At 33.8% G+C, this 16416-nt stretch overlaps 1 protein-coding gene across 1 annotated transcript; it reads left to right on the forward strand.

Moving 5' to 3' along the window:
• The first annotated feature begins 2341 nt into the window (after nt 1–2341).
• LOC106085098 (angiotensin-converting enzyme) lies at nt 2342–16176 on the forward strand. The gene is made up of 8 exons (XM_013249135.2): nt 2342–2427; nt 9972–10029; nt 10108–10654; nt 11528–11891; nt 11953–12304; nt 12375–12730; nt 15812–15984; nt 16051–16176. The coding sequence occupies exons 2-8, from the start codon at nt 9991–9993 to the stop codon at nt 16065–16067; spliced, it is 1848 nt and encodes a 615-aa protein (XP_013104589.2). The 5' UTR covers nt 2342–2427; nt 9972–9990; the 3' UTR covers nt 16068–16176.
• Nucleotides 16177–16416: the final 240 nt, after the last annotated feature.

Here is a 16416-nt window from a genome sequence, read left to right on the forward strand (position 1 = left end):
TTATGACTTCGAACGGTTCAAATCTGTCTTTAACCCTATACCATATAAACCGATCTCGCGATTTGTTTTCTTGAGTCCTTACAAGCTGCAATTTTTGTCCGATTTGGCTGAAATTTTGCATGTGGTGTTCCTTTATGACTTCCAACGGTCCAAACCGGTCTTTAACTCTATACCATATAAACCGATCTCGCGATTTGACTTCTTGAGCCCTTACAAGCCGCAATTTTTGTCTGATTTGGCCGAAATTTTGCATTAAGTGTTCTGTTATGACTTCTAACATCTGTGTCAAGTAAGATCCAAATCAGTCTATAACCTGATATAGCTCCCATATAAACCGATCTCTCGATTTGAGTTCTTGAGCAGTTACAAGCCGCAATTTTTGTCCGATTTGCATGTAGTGTTCTGTTATGACTTCCAACAACTGTGCCAAATACGGTCCAAATCAGTCTATAACCTGATATAGCTCCCATGTAAACCGGTCTCTCGGTCATCTTTGTTCGGTTCCTAGTAGCTTTGATTTTTGCTGGTTTGACAGAAGTTTGGCATGTAGAATAAGATTGTGCCCTTCGACTGAATTTAATTTGTATAAATTTTTAACAGAATCTATGGTAATGGGTTCCCAAGATTCGGCCCGGCCAAATCCTACTTTTCGTCGCCGTTTCAAAAAAATTATTATTTGCTGCATGGAAAAATACTTTTTTCAACCGTTATTCGCAAGTTTTTTTGAGTAGAGATTTTTTCGTGAGTCGTGCGTGATTAAAATTTTTGTCTAGTGAGCGTACGTGAACGTGGGTAGACATAAAAACGTGGTGCGTGAGCGTGCGTGAATAATTTTCTTGTCTCTTGAGCGTGAGTGAGCTTGAGTGAAAAATTACTCACGTGCACAATTTTAGTATATACTCTCTTAAGCAGTGTTGCCACCTTATTAATAAAAGTGTGGGAATCAGTCAGTCAATTTCCATTGTCAGTCGATTTCCAAACCCTCCATCCTAATAGGGCTTGTCTTTGGCTGCAATTTTGAACATGGTATTTTCTTATCACTTCTAAAAGCCATGACAAGCTTAGGCTTGGACGAACTTAATGCACTTTTAATTGTTTTGGCTAAATTTTGTCAATTTCGAATATTTTTATACGCACCACCATAAGATAGGGGGTATAAAAATCTGGTCATTCCGTTTGTAACACCTCGAAATATTGAGCTGAGACCCTATAAATTATATATGTTCTTCATCGTTTGGATATTCTGAGTCGATCTGGCCATATACGTCCGTCCGTCCGTCTGTCGAAATCACAGCATCGTTTGAAAGAATAAAGCTATCAGCTTGAAATTTTGCACAGATACTCCTTCTCGATGTAGGTAATTGGGGATTGGAAATAGGCCATATCGGTTCAGATTTAGATATAGCCCCCCTATAAACCGATTCCCAGTTTTTACTTCTTGAATCCCAAGAAGCTTCAGTTTACATTTGAATTGGCTGAAATTTGGCCCATGGACTTCTGTTCTGACTTCCAACAACAGTGGTGAGTATGATCCGAATCAGTCTATAAACTGAAATAGCTTCCATCCAAACCGATTTGTTTTTTTTGAGCCCCTAAAAACGCCAGTTTTCATTTGATTTGGCACAAATATATCTGTTTTGACTTCCAGCGTCTTTGTCAAGTATGATACAAATCGGTTTATATACTGATGTACAATAGCTTCCTTTTAAACCCCGGATTAGACTTCTTGAGGTCCTAGAGGCCTCAATTTTTGACTGATTTGGCTGAAATTTTACACACGTCTGCAATGACTCCAGCGTCCGTGCCAATTATGAGTCAAATCAGTCTATATAGTGATGTAGTCCCCATATAAACCGATTCCCGGATTTGACTTCCTGAGCCCCTAGAAATCTCAGTTTTCACCTGATTTGGCTGAAATTTGGCACAAAGACTACTTCCTGACTTCCGGCGTCTTTGCCTAGTATGATCCGAATCGTTCTATATACTGATATAGGCCCCTTAAAACCGATTCCCATGCTTGAGACCATAGCTGCCGCAACGAATTCCTGATTTGCTAATTGTTAAACAATTCAAATCCAATTTCAAATACTTTTTAGCGTAGTCCATGGTGGTGAGTACCCAAGATTCGGCCCGGCCGAACTTAGCACGTTTTTTCTTGTCTCTACAAAATTAAGAGCAGCTTAATAAATGCTCTGAGTACAATAGAACAGTTATACTCTTGTTGTGTTAGAGAGAGAGAGAGAAGATAAATAAAAAGCAACAATGTAACATTGTGGTCACTGCGCTCACGTTGGGGTTATTTGGGGGGATCGTATAAATAGCGCTGTCAATTTGTTTTGGATTTCAGTCAGCTGCGTGTGCTCGTTTTGTAATTTTTGTTTCTTTGTATAAGTGCCCCATTTTCGATTCGAACGAAAGCGGTCAAGCGTAAGTGTGATAATTGACAAGTAGAATTTTCGCTGCCGTTTTTTTTTGTGTGATGTGATTTTTCTAAAACCAAATAAAAACCAAAACGAGAATTCAACCAAAGAAAAAAAAGTTTTTAAAGATAAATTAATTTTTAAACCGCAAACGAATTAAGCTGACATATCAAATTAAAGAAAGGATTTAAAGTTAAGAAACTAATAAATTTATGTGAAAATAAATTGCCATTGACGTTAGTCGGGTGTTTTTGCCTAGTCTACTGTTTAAAAAAAAAAAAATATTTCTATAGAATTTTATATCCAGTTACTCTTGCGTTTGTTTTTATTTCTCTTCGTCTTGTTTTAATTAATGATAATTTCATGTTCAACGTTTTTTTCATAAAAAAGTTCATTTGTTTACATTGGTTGTTTTTGGCATACATATGTCGCGTTTGAGCACAGTGTTTGGCATTCTAAATGCGAAAAAAGTGATGGTGATTTTTGGGTGAAATTTTTAATTAGAGAAACTCAGATAATTGGAGAATTAAATTAAAGGCTAAAAAAGCAAAAATAAAAAAACAATATAAAAACAGGTGAAATCCTAATATATATAAAAACTCCTGATAATAGCAAACCTGCCGACAGTTAGTGATTTATATTGCTACTATTAGCAGTTCTACTGTCATACCAATTTGTTAGCAATTTCATGCCCGATGGCTCAGGCAGAAATTGCGGGCTGAAATTGCTTACTAAAAAGTCAGTTGTTTGCTGAAAGTGTCTGCTGCCCAATTTATTAAGAAAATTGGACTAAAATAAACTGAGTTAAATGGAATGGAATAAAAAATAAAATAAAATAAAATAAAGTACAATAAAATAAAATAAAATAAAATAAAATAAAATAAAATAAAATAAAATAAAATAAAATAAAATAAAATAAAATAAAATAAAATAAAATAAAATAAAATAAAATAAAATAAAATAAAATAAAATAAAATAAAATAAAATAAAATAAAATAAAATAAAATAAAATAAAATAAAATAAAATAAAATAAAATAAAATAAAATAAAATAAAATAAAATAAAATAAAATAAAATAAAATAAAATAAAATAAAATAAAATAAAATAAAATAAAATAAAATAAAATAAAATAAAATAAAATAAAATAAAATAAAATAAAATAAAATAAAATAAAATAAAATAAAATAAAATAAAATAAAATAAAATAAAATAAAATAAAATAAAATAAAATAAATAAAAAAATAAAATAAAATAAAATAAAATAAAATAAAATAAAGTAATAAATAAATAAAATAAAATAAAATAAAATAAAACTAATTAAAATAAAATAAAAAAAATAAAATAAAATAAAAAAATAAAATAAAATAAAGTAAATTACTAAATAAAACAAAATGGGAGAGTAAATTGCTAAATGCCAAAATTCCATGTAAATATGCAATATGTATTATATATTTCAGCCGATTTTGTAGTTGAAAAAGCAGATTTTGTTAGTAGAAATTTTTTTTTTTTTTTTTTTTTTAATTCATTTTTATTAATGCTTTCTATCTTAGTATAGATATTTACATTATTATCGACATTATTTTGTATATTATAATTACTAATGGTGCCAACCCAGTGGTTGGCCCACGTATAAAATTTATTTATGCATCATTAAAGTGGAGTTAAAAATTTACAGTAGGTCTTGCGGTGCTTTTCTTTTGAGCCGCTTAAATGTTTCAGTGTTCCTCATCAGGTTTGTTGCTAGTGGGTTTGGATGTTGTTGAATTCTCAATTTATAATTTTGGAGTTGTGACAATACTTCTTCCTGGACAGTTTTTATATTTAATTCCTCGTGTAGTCGCTTATTAGTTATGTAGTATGGTGCACCTGCAATTTTGCGTAATGTTTTTGATTGTAGTTGCTGTAGTAGTTTGATTGTTGTATGTGAAGCGGTTCCCCATAGCTGGATACCGTATGTCCAGATTGGTTTTATAATGCATTTGTATATAAGTATCTTATTTTCTAAGGATAACTTGGAATTTGGTCCAATCAGAAAATTCATTTTTTGTAGTTGTATATCACAAGCTTTTCTTTTTATTTTTATGTGCGTTTTCCAAGTTAGTTTCTTGTCCAAGTGTAGTCCCAGATATTTCGCCTCATTCGCCTGCGGGAGTTGGACTTCATTCATTTGAACTGGAGTGCAGTTTCCGTGGTTAAGTGTGAATGTTACGTGTATAGACTTAGTTTCATTTGGTTTTATACGCCAGTGTTTCAGCCACTCGCACAAAGTATTTAGGTAGGTTTGAAGCATATTGCTTGCTATTTGTGGATTTTTATTAACAGCTAGCACAGCGGTGTCATCAGCGAATGTACCCACCACTGCGTTCTCTGTCTGTGGTAGATCAGATGTGAACAAGATATATAAGATTGGGCCCATCACACTCCCCTGTGGTACCCCAGCTCTGACAGATTTTAAATCACTCATTTCATCGGCCTCTTGGACGAAGAACATTCTTTTTTGAATATATGATTTAATTAATAGATAGTAATTTATTGGAAGAAGTTTCCTTGCCTTGTAGAGAAGAAGAAGAAGTAGAAATAGCAAACGGAAATGTTTAGTAAAACAACAGCTCTATGTTTGCTGAAACAGCAGTCATGTCTGCTTAACTATTTTCAGTATAAAAAAACTGTTATTTATAATAACAAATTTCGTTGAGTGTGAATAAATAATTTTGTAAAAATTACAAAAAAAAATTGAATATATGTCGTTGTACAAAATTTCAGCCAAATCGGATAATAATTGCGACTTCTAGAGGCTCAAGAAGTCAAGACCCCAGATCGGTTTATATGGCAGCTACATCATGTTGTGAACTAATTAAAACCATATTTGGCCCAGTTGTTGGAAGTCATAACAAAACACCTCAAATCAGCCAAATCGGATAGGAAATGCGACCTCTAGAGGCTGAAGAAGTCATGACCCCAGATCGGTTTATATGGCAGCTATATCAGGTTATGGACCGATTGGAACCACACTTAACACAGTTGTTAAATGACCATGCATGGCATTGTACATCGCAAATGTCGCCAACATTAAGAGAGGATAAACACCTCTTTGTTCGGTGTTCTCGCCAGTATTCGAACGCGTTCAGCGCATGACATTGTACCTCGCAAATGTCGCCAACATTAAGAGGGGATAAACACCGCTTAGTTCGATGTTCTCGCCAGGATTCGAACGCGTTCAGCGTCATAGGCTACAATGGCACGAATTTGATATCCGCATTGAGCGCGAAGTGTCCCCACCCTAAAAATATATAAGAGAGTTAAAAAAGGCGCAGCGATGCGGGCCCGGTGCGGCTAGTCTAATATCCAATTGCCTACCACTATAAAACCCCTCAAATCGAACATATTTGGATCACCCAACCCCAAAAAACCGCTCAAATCTGACATATTTACCGAACGTGTCAATATGGATCTTAAATGAAAGGTCTTTGGGAGTAGAGCACGAAATTGACTTTAACTTTTGGGACCAAGTCACTGGGGATCCACAAGACATTTTCAACTGAAACTAGGCTCAAATTTCCAAATTTAGACCGCTCAGCGAAGCGGGCCGGCTAGTCTTATATATAAAAATCAATTTGTGTTTGTTTGTAGGTTTGTTTGTTTGTGTGTTCCTTGTAGACTCAGAAGCGGCTGAACCGACTGTCTTAAAATTTTCACAGATGGTGCATAATGATCCCGTGGTGAAAATAGGGTACTACATTTTTTCAATATCTGAAGGGGGGCGGACCCTTCCCCTCACCTTAATTTTCAGAAACGCCAGATCTCGGAGATGGGTGGTGCGATTTAAGCGAAATTTTGTGTGCTCTCATATAATACCCTAAAAATTAAAGTTTGGTATCCAAATTTCGGATGGGGTACCTAGAGGGGTCGCCCCACCCTAAAACCTACCAAACATATATTTAGACCAATCACGACAATATGGGACTCAAATGAAAGGTATTTAGAATAAACGTATCTGATATCCATTTGTCGATCCAAGTGCTAGCGGGACCACCCCAAGCCCCAAAACACCCCTAAATCGGACATATTTACCGACCATGGCAATATGGGACACAAATGAAAGGTATTTGCGAGTAGAATACGAATCTGATATCCAAATGTGGGACCACGTTTCTGGGGGTCCACCCCTTCCCTAAAACACCCCCAAACTTTACTTATTCACTGACCATCTGATATCGAAATATGGGACCAAGTGTTTGGGGGCCTCCTCTCACCAAAAACATCTCCCAAAGGGGACAAATTTACGACCATAGCAATATGGGGCTTAAATGAAAGGTTTTTGGGAGTAAAGCACGACTTTGATTTCAATACTCGGGAAAAGTGTCTATGGGGCCACTCCATCCTCACAACACCATCCAAATAGTAAGTATTTTCTGACTATTTCAATATAAGGCTCAAATAAGAGGGCTTTTAAAGTGGAACACGAATCCGATATATATTTTCAAGGCCAACTCACTGAGTGGCCGCCCATCCCCCAAAAAAACCCACCAAGCCGGTCATTTTTGCCGACTATGGAAATATGGGGCTCAAATTAAGGGTTGGTGGGAGTAGACCACGTATCTGATATCAACAGTAGGGGCCAACGGTCTAGCGGACGTCCCACCACCATAAAACCCCCAAATAGGACGTATTTCCTCACCAAGACAATTTGGGTCGTAAAGAGAGTGGAACTAAATATTTTTAGTTTTTAGGGCCAATACCCCAATACGGACATATTTGCTAACTTTTGCAATAAGGAGTTTAAATAAGATTACAAAAATGAATTTGATATCCAATTTTGAGGCCAATGGCAATATGGGGTTAAAATAAATGATATATAGATATATGAGAATAGAGCACATTGCTGACATATTTTCCCGGCTTTGTGTTTAGGGGTGGTCCCCCAAACACTCCTAAGTTGGGCATATTTACCCACCATGTCAATGTGGAGATTAAATGAAAGGTATTGAGGGTAGAGCAAGAATTGATACCCACTTTTGGGACCAATTTTCTGGGGGTCACCCCCTTTCCCAAAATACCCCACAGGCAGCAATTTTTTAGTGACCATCGCAAAATGGGGCTCAAATAAAGGTATTTGGGAGTAGAATACGAATTTGAGTACACCTAACATCCGAACTTAAATTTGTAGACCAATAAAGATCATATGGGATTCGGACAAAGACACTTATATTGTTAAATTGTCAGTCGAGCGATATACTATTTTCGCAGCATGGTATTTCACTAAAAGCTCTTTGATTGTCGAAAATAAATATTCCAAGGAAACTTTAGTTCCATATAAAGTAAAAGAAGGCGCAGCGGAGCGGGCCCGTGTCAGCTAGTTTCCGAGAAAAATGAAATTTTGACTACATATCTTATAAATTTCAAAATTAAATTTTGAAAAAAATTCTTATAGATATAAAATTTTGAAAAATTTTCCTATTGAAATGAAATTTTGAGAAAATTTCCTATAGAAATGAAATTTTGACAAAATTTTCTATATAAATTAAATTTTGACAAAATTTCCTATAGAAATGAAATTTTGAGAAAATTTCCTATAGAAATGAAATTTTGACAAAATTTCCTATAAAAATGAAATTTTGACAAAATTTTCTATATAAATTAATTTTGACACAATTTCCTACAGAAAGAAATTTTGACAAAATTTCCTATAGAAATGAAATTTTGAAAAAAATTTCCTGTAGAATTGAAAAATGTTGTAACAATTGCTATGGAAATAAAAGATTGAGTAAATTTCCTATCGAAATGAAATTTTAACAAAATTTTCTTTAATGTTTGTTCTCACTCACTACAATAGAATTTCTGCTCAATCACTAGGCTCAAGTATTCCATTTAAATTATAACGAAGAAAAGTCCCAATAAATTAGTGATTTTGATTATCTTTGTGCGGCATGACAATCGATGGCAATAAATTTTAAATTGAGTGCTGGAGAATGGTTACGGAGCAAATACTGATTTGATTTTATACTCGCAGATAAAGTAGTCACTACTAATTTATGACCATAGGGTTTCCCAGTTTCTAGTTTAGTTAGATAAGATTATACCATTCCATGTGTAGGAAAATTTCTTTTTGAATTTTTATAAATCAATATTTTGTGGATTGGTAAGATTTATTATGACTTGTCTTGTACAGCATAAAATTTTATCTGAGGTCACCGGGTTTAAATAAAAAAAAACAAAATCTCTATAGATTTTATTATAATTTTGATTTAAAAAAATTTTGTAAAATTTTTTACATAATTTTTATACTTAGTCTCACTTATATATATATATATTTTTTAGAATATTTTTCATGAATCATTTTGTTTTTGTTTGCAGTCACGTATTTTTGTTTTTGTTGTATAATTTTTGAAGCATTTATCATTTAAGGAATTTTTGTTTTGGAACAATCAAATGATGCATTTAAAAAAATAAAAATATTTTCTTTTTGATTTTCGAAAATTTTTAAAAAAAATTTTACATATTTTTAATTCCTATAAAAAACTCTAAAAATGTTTCTTGGTCATTTGACTTTCAGTTTGTTGGCTTCTTTGTTTTGTTTTATGTATGCACAAAATCCGACTTAAAATTTACTTAGCTTGTACTTATATGGTTGTACGTGTTTAGAATATTTAATTAATTCTCGCAATTCGATTTTTTCCATGCTTGGCCTAGCCAGTTTCTTATAATTGAATATAATAAAAAAATCGCATAAGAACGTAAAGTTTTTTTTTTTTTTTTTTTTTTGAGAACAAAACAAAAAACGATGGCATTGGCATTTTGACAGAATTCTAAATTATTGTGGTTATAAATAAGGTTTTCTCAAAGCAATTTGTTGTGATGGTATGGTCAATAAACTTAATACCCACTTAACACGGATTTCAAAAGGTTTTAGAAAAGTTTTTTTCTTTCATTTCTTTCAAATACGAGCCAAAAAGTTAATTTACGGACAAAATATGCAATTTAGGAAGAAATTTGCACACCTCTCTAAAATGACGACAGGAACCTGAATATGAAAAATGTCTTTCGGGCTGGGGCATGGGGGAACCCAAAACTCTCCTTGTCCTTTCTCCTTCCCTGCTGAAATTCCATGGAATATAGGTAAAATGATTTTTGATTTTTCATATTAGTTTTCTGTGAAAAATTTCGCTTAATGTGAGTTCCACATTGTCCATGTTCATCACTATTTCATTAGGGTGGGGCAAGGGGGATATAGGTGTCCCCCATGCCCAAGCCCGTTATTTTAGAGAGATGTACACATTTTTTAAAAATTTTTTTCTGAAAATTGTACCTCTTATCCCTAAATGACTTTTTTGCTCTTATTTAAAAGAAATCTTGTTTTTACATTTTTGAGGGTTGGGCAAAAAAAGAAAAGTTTTTGGCGATTTTCTCCCTTCAAGGAAAAAAATGTTAATATTTTTTTTTTGAAAGAAATTAATCTCCCCTTAACATTCAAATAACTATGACATTGCTTTAAAAAAAATCAATTGAATATCTTTCTATGTATATAATTTCTTTATTTTTCTTCTTTATAGATTCATTGACATTATCACCATGAAATTATTGGTTGTCGCTCTTTTGGCCGGTTTGGCGGTGAGTTTCAAACACCTTACATTTCAAGTCAAAAAAAAAGACACACCTAACTAAAATGTTTCTCTTTGCCATGTACAGCTTTGCCACGGTGCCACCAAAGAGGAAATCATTGCCACCGAATACTTGGAAAACATCAACAAGGAATTGGCCCAACACACCAATGTCGAAACAGAGGCCTCTTGGGCCTATGCCTCCAACATTACCGATGAGAATGAGCGCGTCCGCAATGAAATCTCTGCTGAGAATGCCAAATTCTTGAAAGAAGTTGCCAAGGATATTACGAAATTCAATTGGCGCACCTATGGTTCCGCTGATGTCAGACGTCAATTCAAGACTTTGTCCAAGACTGGCTATTCCGCTTTGCCCGCCGAAGATTATGCCGAGCTTTTGGAAGTCTTGTCTGCCATGGAATCGAACTTTGCCAAAGTACGCGTTTGCGATTACAAGAATTCGGCCAAGTGTGATTTGTCTTTGGATCCTGAAATTGAAGAAATCATTACCAAGAGCCGTGATCCCGAGGAATTGAAATACTATTGGACTCAATTTTACGATAAGGCTGGCACTCCCACACGTTCGAATTTTGAGCGTTATGTGGAATTGAATGGCAAATCCGCTAAATTGAATAGTAAGTAAAACAAATTTAGAATAAATGAAATTAGAATATTTTGTCAAACTTTTATTTTTATCCAAATTTTATTTTATACTAAAAAATGTAAAAATTTCTAGGCAATCATTGTATGAACAATTTTGGCCTCTAACTGGAATATGAAAAATCGCCCATAAATCTTCTTAAGCCCAAAATAGAATGGAGAATGAATTTATGGAAAAATTATGCAACTTTCCAAAAATTTGTAAAACGAGGGAATTGTACAAATTATTTCGTATTCATATTTTTAAAAACAAAATTTTACCTCTAGTATAAAAATCACCCCTTAATCTTCCTAAGCCCAAAAAGCGCAATCTTAATCTTCCTAAGCCCAAAAAGATTGGAAAAACGGACCCCCAACCTTTTGGTTATTTTCTGACTCGGAAAATCACACCAACAAAAGACGAAGGAAGGAATGTTGACCTCTAACTAGAATATGGAAAAAATTTTCCTATTTTTATATCTCAAGTAAATTTTTTACCTCTAGTACAAAAAATTACCCCAAAATCTTCCTAAGCCCAAAAAGGTTTTGGAAAAATAGACCCAGAACACTTGGAACTCCGAAAATCACCCCAAATATAAGAAGTTCACATTTTCATAGAAAATTTTCTGAAAAGTTTTATTTTTTATTAACAATATGAACTTTGAAAATTTGTCCAAATTACATTTTAAACAAAATTTTGTCTCCTTTTCATAGAATATTTTTTAAGTTATTTTTTTAAATTATTTTTTTATGCAAAATCTTATAAAAAATAGAGTTGTATTTTCATCAAAATATCGTTAAATTTTTTAATTTCTGTTCTCCATCCTTACTTAACCGGTGTTTCTTTGTCTTTTTCTCCTCCCTTTCAGACTTCACCGATGGTGCCGAAGTTTGGTTGGATGAATATGAGGATTCCACTTTCGAGGAACAATTGGAAGCCATCTTTGAGGATATTAAGCCTTTGTACGAACAAGTTCATGGTTATGTTCGTTATCGTTTAAACAAATTCTATGGTGATGATGTGGTGTCCAAAACCGGTCCCTTGCCCATGCATTTGTTGGGTAACATGTGGGCCCAACAATGGTCCAGCATTGCTGATATCGTTTCTCCCTTCCCCGAAAAGCCTTTGGTAGATGTTAGCGATGAAATGGCAGCCCAGGGCTACACTCCCTTGAAAATGTTCGAAATGGGTGATGATTTCTTCCAGTCCATGGGTTTGAAGAAATTGCCTCAGTAAGTTTTAGAAATAGGGAAAATCAAAAAGAGTTATCAAAATATTTCGTTCTTTTTTTAGAGAATTCTGGGATAAAAGTATCTTGGAGAAACCTACCGATGGCCGTGATTTGGTTTGCCATGCTTCCGCCTGGGATTTCTATTTGACCGATGATGTTCGCATTAAGCAATGTACCCGTGTCACCCAAGACCAATTCTTCACTGTCCACCATGAATTGGGTCACATTCAATATTTCTTGCAGTACCAACATCAACCCTTCGTTTATCGCACTGGTGCCAATCCTGGCTTCCATGAGGCCGTTGGTGATGTCTTGTCCTTGTCTGTCTCCACCCCCAAGCATTTGGAGCGTGTGGGTCTCTTGAAGAACTATGTGAGCGATAATGAGGCGCGCATCAATCAATTGTTCTTGACTGTGAGTTTTGGAAAACCATGGCTATGGTAAACTAAGGTTCTTAACTCAAGTTAATTTTTTTCCTTTTTAGGCTTTGGATAAAATTGTCTTCTTGCCTTTTGCCTTCACCATGGACAAATACCGTTGGGCCTTGTTCCGTGGTCAAGTGGACAAATCCGAATGGAACTGTGCCTTCTGGAAATTGCGTGAAGAATATTCCGGCATTGAACCTCCAGTAGTTCGTACCGAAAAGGACTTTGATGCTCCTGCCAAGTACCATGTCTCTGCCGATGTTGAATATTTGAGATATTTGGTTTCCTTCATCATTCAATTCCAATTCTATAAATCCGCTTGCATCACCGCCAACGAATATGTGCCCTACAATCCTGAATATCCTTTGGATAATTGTGATATCTATGGCAGCAAGGAAGCTGGCAAATTATTCGAGTAAGTTTTTTAACAATAAGTGGTCAAAGGGGGTTGGAAATTAAAATTGAAGGGGGTAAAAAAACACTTTTTTTAAATGCGCCCAAATTTGGGCTTTTTTTAATTTAGGAAATCACCCCAGTATGAACCAATTTTAATTAAGTAAGGGGCAGGATAAAACTGTAATTAGAAATATCACATTTTTCCAATTTGGGCTATAACAAGAATATAAAAAATCACCCAACATCTTTTAAGCCCAAAAATTTTTAAAAAAAGAATGGATGAATAACGGATTAAGGGAACAGCAGGATAATTTAAAACAATTAGAGAATTTTTCTAGTAATCAAGAAAATTTGGCTCATACTTAACATATGACAAATCACCCCAAACTTTTGTAAAGAATGGAAATTATTCAAGGAATATTTAGGCTACTTTCAGGGATATAATTATATGCAAATATTTCTAGTTCGTTCAAATAACTTTTAGCATGTAACTAGAACATGAAAAATAGTCTTAAAATCAATTTTTTTTACGAAAAATTTAGGCTTTACACTTAATCGAACTGCATTCTTTAATTAAGGAACAGAGGTTTCGTTCCTTAATGGAATGTTCATTGGAAATTTAGTTAGTTTAGTAGACCCAGAAAATATTCGGGTCCATTTGGGGTATTTTCCGAGAATATTAGATCAGGTGGATTATTGTTTGAGAACTTTTAAAATTTTTTTAACAAAATTTTGGACTATACCTTGGTAAAAAAATGACCCCAAAATCTTTAGCCCAAACAATTTTAGAGGGTATGCATACAGACAGACACTATCTAGTGAAAATTTTGGATACTTTCTATAAATTGTACATCAGGGAAATCACTATGAATATTTTGGAAAGAATGGAAAAATTTGGGCTAAATCTTCGTTTTGGAAAAAACGGTCCTATGTTCTGAATCGGACGATCACTTCAACATAAAACCAATGGTTATTTTCAGGGCAATCAATTCTATGAAATATTTAGGCCTCTACCTAGAATATGAAGAATTTACCTCAAAAACTTCTTTAGCCCAAAAAATGTTTTGAAAGAATAGACCCAGCTGTAATTAAAATATGAAAAATAACCCCAAAAATCATTTAAGCCCAAAAAGTTATTGAAAAAAAACCCAGAATACTAGACTATTTTCTGTCTCGAAAAATCACCCCAACATTAGATGAAGGGCTACTTTTACGACAACCATTGTATGAAAAATGTTCTAAAGCCCAAAAAATATTAGGGTGAATGGATCCAGACAATATATAAAGAAAAATTGAGTAACTTTTTTATAATTTTAAATCGAGGTTAAATTTTCTTACTTTTTTATTGTATGAAAAATGTTCTAAAACCCAAAAAAATGTTAGAGAGGATGGATCCAGATAATATATAGAGAAAAATTTTTTTATAAATTTTAATCGAGGTAAAATGTTTCTACTTTTATTTTTCAAGAAAATTGGGGCTGTACCTAGTACGAAAAAACATCATAGTCCGGTGAAAAATGCGAATCGAAATATGGTCCGATTTGGACCAAATTCAGCACGAGCATTAAGTGGTCTAATAAGTACAAGTCATTGTTCAATAGTATAAAACAAAACATTCATCCAAATATAGGTCGATCTGAACCATATACGACACGGATGTCGAAATCGGACAATAAATAAAAATTCTTTTATGGGCCCAGGACCTTAATTCGAGAGATCGGTCTATATGGCAGCTATATCCAGGACCTTAATTCGAGAGATCGGTCTATATGGCAGCTATATCCATATCTGGACCGATCTGGGCCAAATTGAAGAATGATGTTGAAGGGCCTAACAGAACTCACTGTCCCAAATTTCAGCAAAATCGTATAATAAATGTGGCTAATATGGGCCTAAGATCTAAAATCGGCGGATCGGTCTATATGCGGGCTATATTAAGATATAGTCCGATGCAGCCCATCTTCGAACTTAACCTGCTTATGAACAAAAAAAGAATCTGTGCAATGTTTCAGCGTGAAAATTTGAGCTGTATTTAGAATATGAAAAATCACCCCAAAATCATCTTCAGCCCAAAGAAGTTAGTATAGAAGGAAAAAGACTTAAAGGCTATTTTCATAGCAATTATTCTAGACATATATATATTGAGAAAATTGTGGTCCGTATCGAGCAATTGAAAATTTGCCCAAAAATATTCTTAAACCAAAATTTTTAAAAATACCTCCAAAAAATACTAGAGTAACATTTGGGCTACTTTTAATTCAGGGTAACCATTGTATTTGAACTTTCCTACTTTTTTGTCAAAAAAATTTGGGTTGCAAAGTAGAATGAAGAATCAACCCAAATTTTTTAAAGTCCGAAAAAGTTTATAAAAAATGAACCCGGAAAAGGGTCAAGGACCATATGGTTACTTTTGTGAAATTCATTGTATGAACAAATAACTACAACATTTTTTTTAAGAAAAGTGTGGCCTGTGTGTTGAAAATGAAAAATCGCCACAAAATTTTTCCAAGTCCAAAAATTTTACAAAATATGCCCACAAATTTCTAAAGAATGGGCTACTTTCTGAAAATTTTAAATCAGAAGAACCATTCGAATTTTCTTTGAAATTTGGGCTATAAAGAAAAATGAAAAATTACCCCAAATTTTTTTAAGCCCAAACATTTTCTAATAAAGTTGACCCAGAATATTTTAACTATTTTTGAGTTGGAATATCAACCCAAAAGGGACAAATAGATAATTTAAAAGAAAAAATCATTGTATGAAAAATCGTAGCGCAGAGGTTAGCAAGTCCGCTGATCGCCTGGGTTCGAATCCCAGGAACATCAGAAAAATTTTCAGCGGTGCCTAACCTCTCCTAATGCTGGCGACATTGTATCGCTCTGCGGAACGCCGTTTGGATTCGGCTATAAAAAGAAGGTCCTTTGAACTTAAAAATTGAGAATCGGACCGCACTCATTGACATGTGAGAAGTTTACCCCAGTTCCTTTAAAAAATGTTCATGGGCAAATTTGCATGAAAAACTTCTAATTTGTTTTTTTGTTCTCCTATGATTTTTTTTCCATTTTTGAATTCTAATTGAAGTTCCTTTTATTATTTTCAGAAAAATGTTGTCCATGGGTGCCTCCAAACCCTGGCCCGATGCATTGGAAGCGTTCAATGGTGAACGCACCATGACTGGTAAGGCTATTGCTGAGTACTTCGAACCCCTGCGTGTCTGGCTGGAACAAGAGAATGCGAAGAATAATGTTGTCATTGGCTGGACTAAATCAGACAGTAAGTTTGAAGTTTTCTAATTTAAAGTTTTCGTTAAAATTTCTCTATTTTTTACTTTCTTTGCAGAATGCGTTTCAGCCTAAGCCAAATCACTTAATGTTGCTCTTAAGATCTTTAAAAAAATATGTTTTTTTTTTGTTAAATAATTTAAAAAAGAAGACAGTATTAAAATAAATTAAATTAAAAATTCAATAGATTTTTATTTTAGAAGCTTTTTCAAAGAGCTATAGGAAAGTTTTTCAAAAAAAAAACATAAACTTCAGAAAAATGCATGAAATCTCTATTTGAATCCATAGTACGGTCCATATAATTGAATGTTTGAAAATTATTTCATGCAAATGTTGAAATAATCTTCAATCCGCTAAGTCCAACATTTCGGCCGATTTCACGAATAAATGCTTCAATGTTGTCTTCCAATGAGTCAATTGAAGC

This window comes from Stomoxys calcitrans, chromosome 3, assembly GCF_963082655.1.
Source record: "Stomoxys calcitrans chromosome 3, idStoCalc2.1, whole genome shotgun sequence".
Classification (NCBI taxonomy): Eukaryota; Metazoa; Arthropoda; class Insecta; order Diptera; family Muscidae; genus Stomoxys; species Stomoxys calcitrans.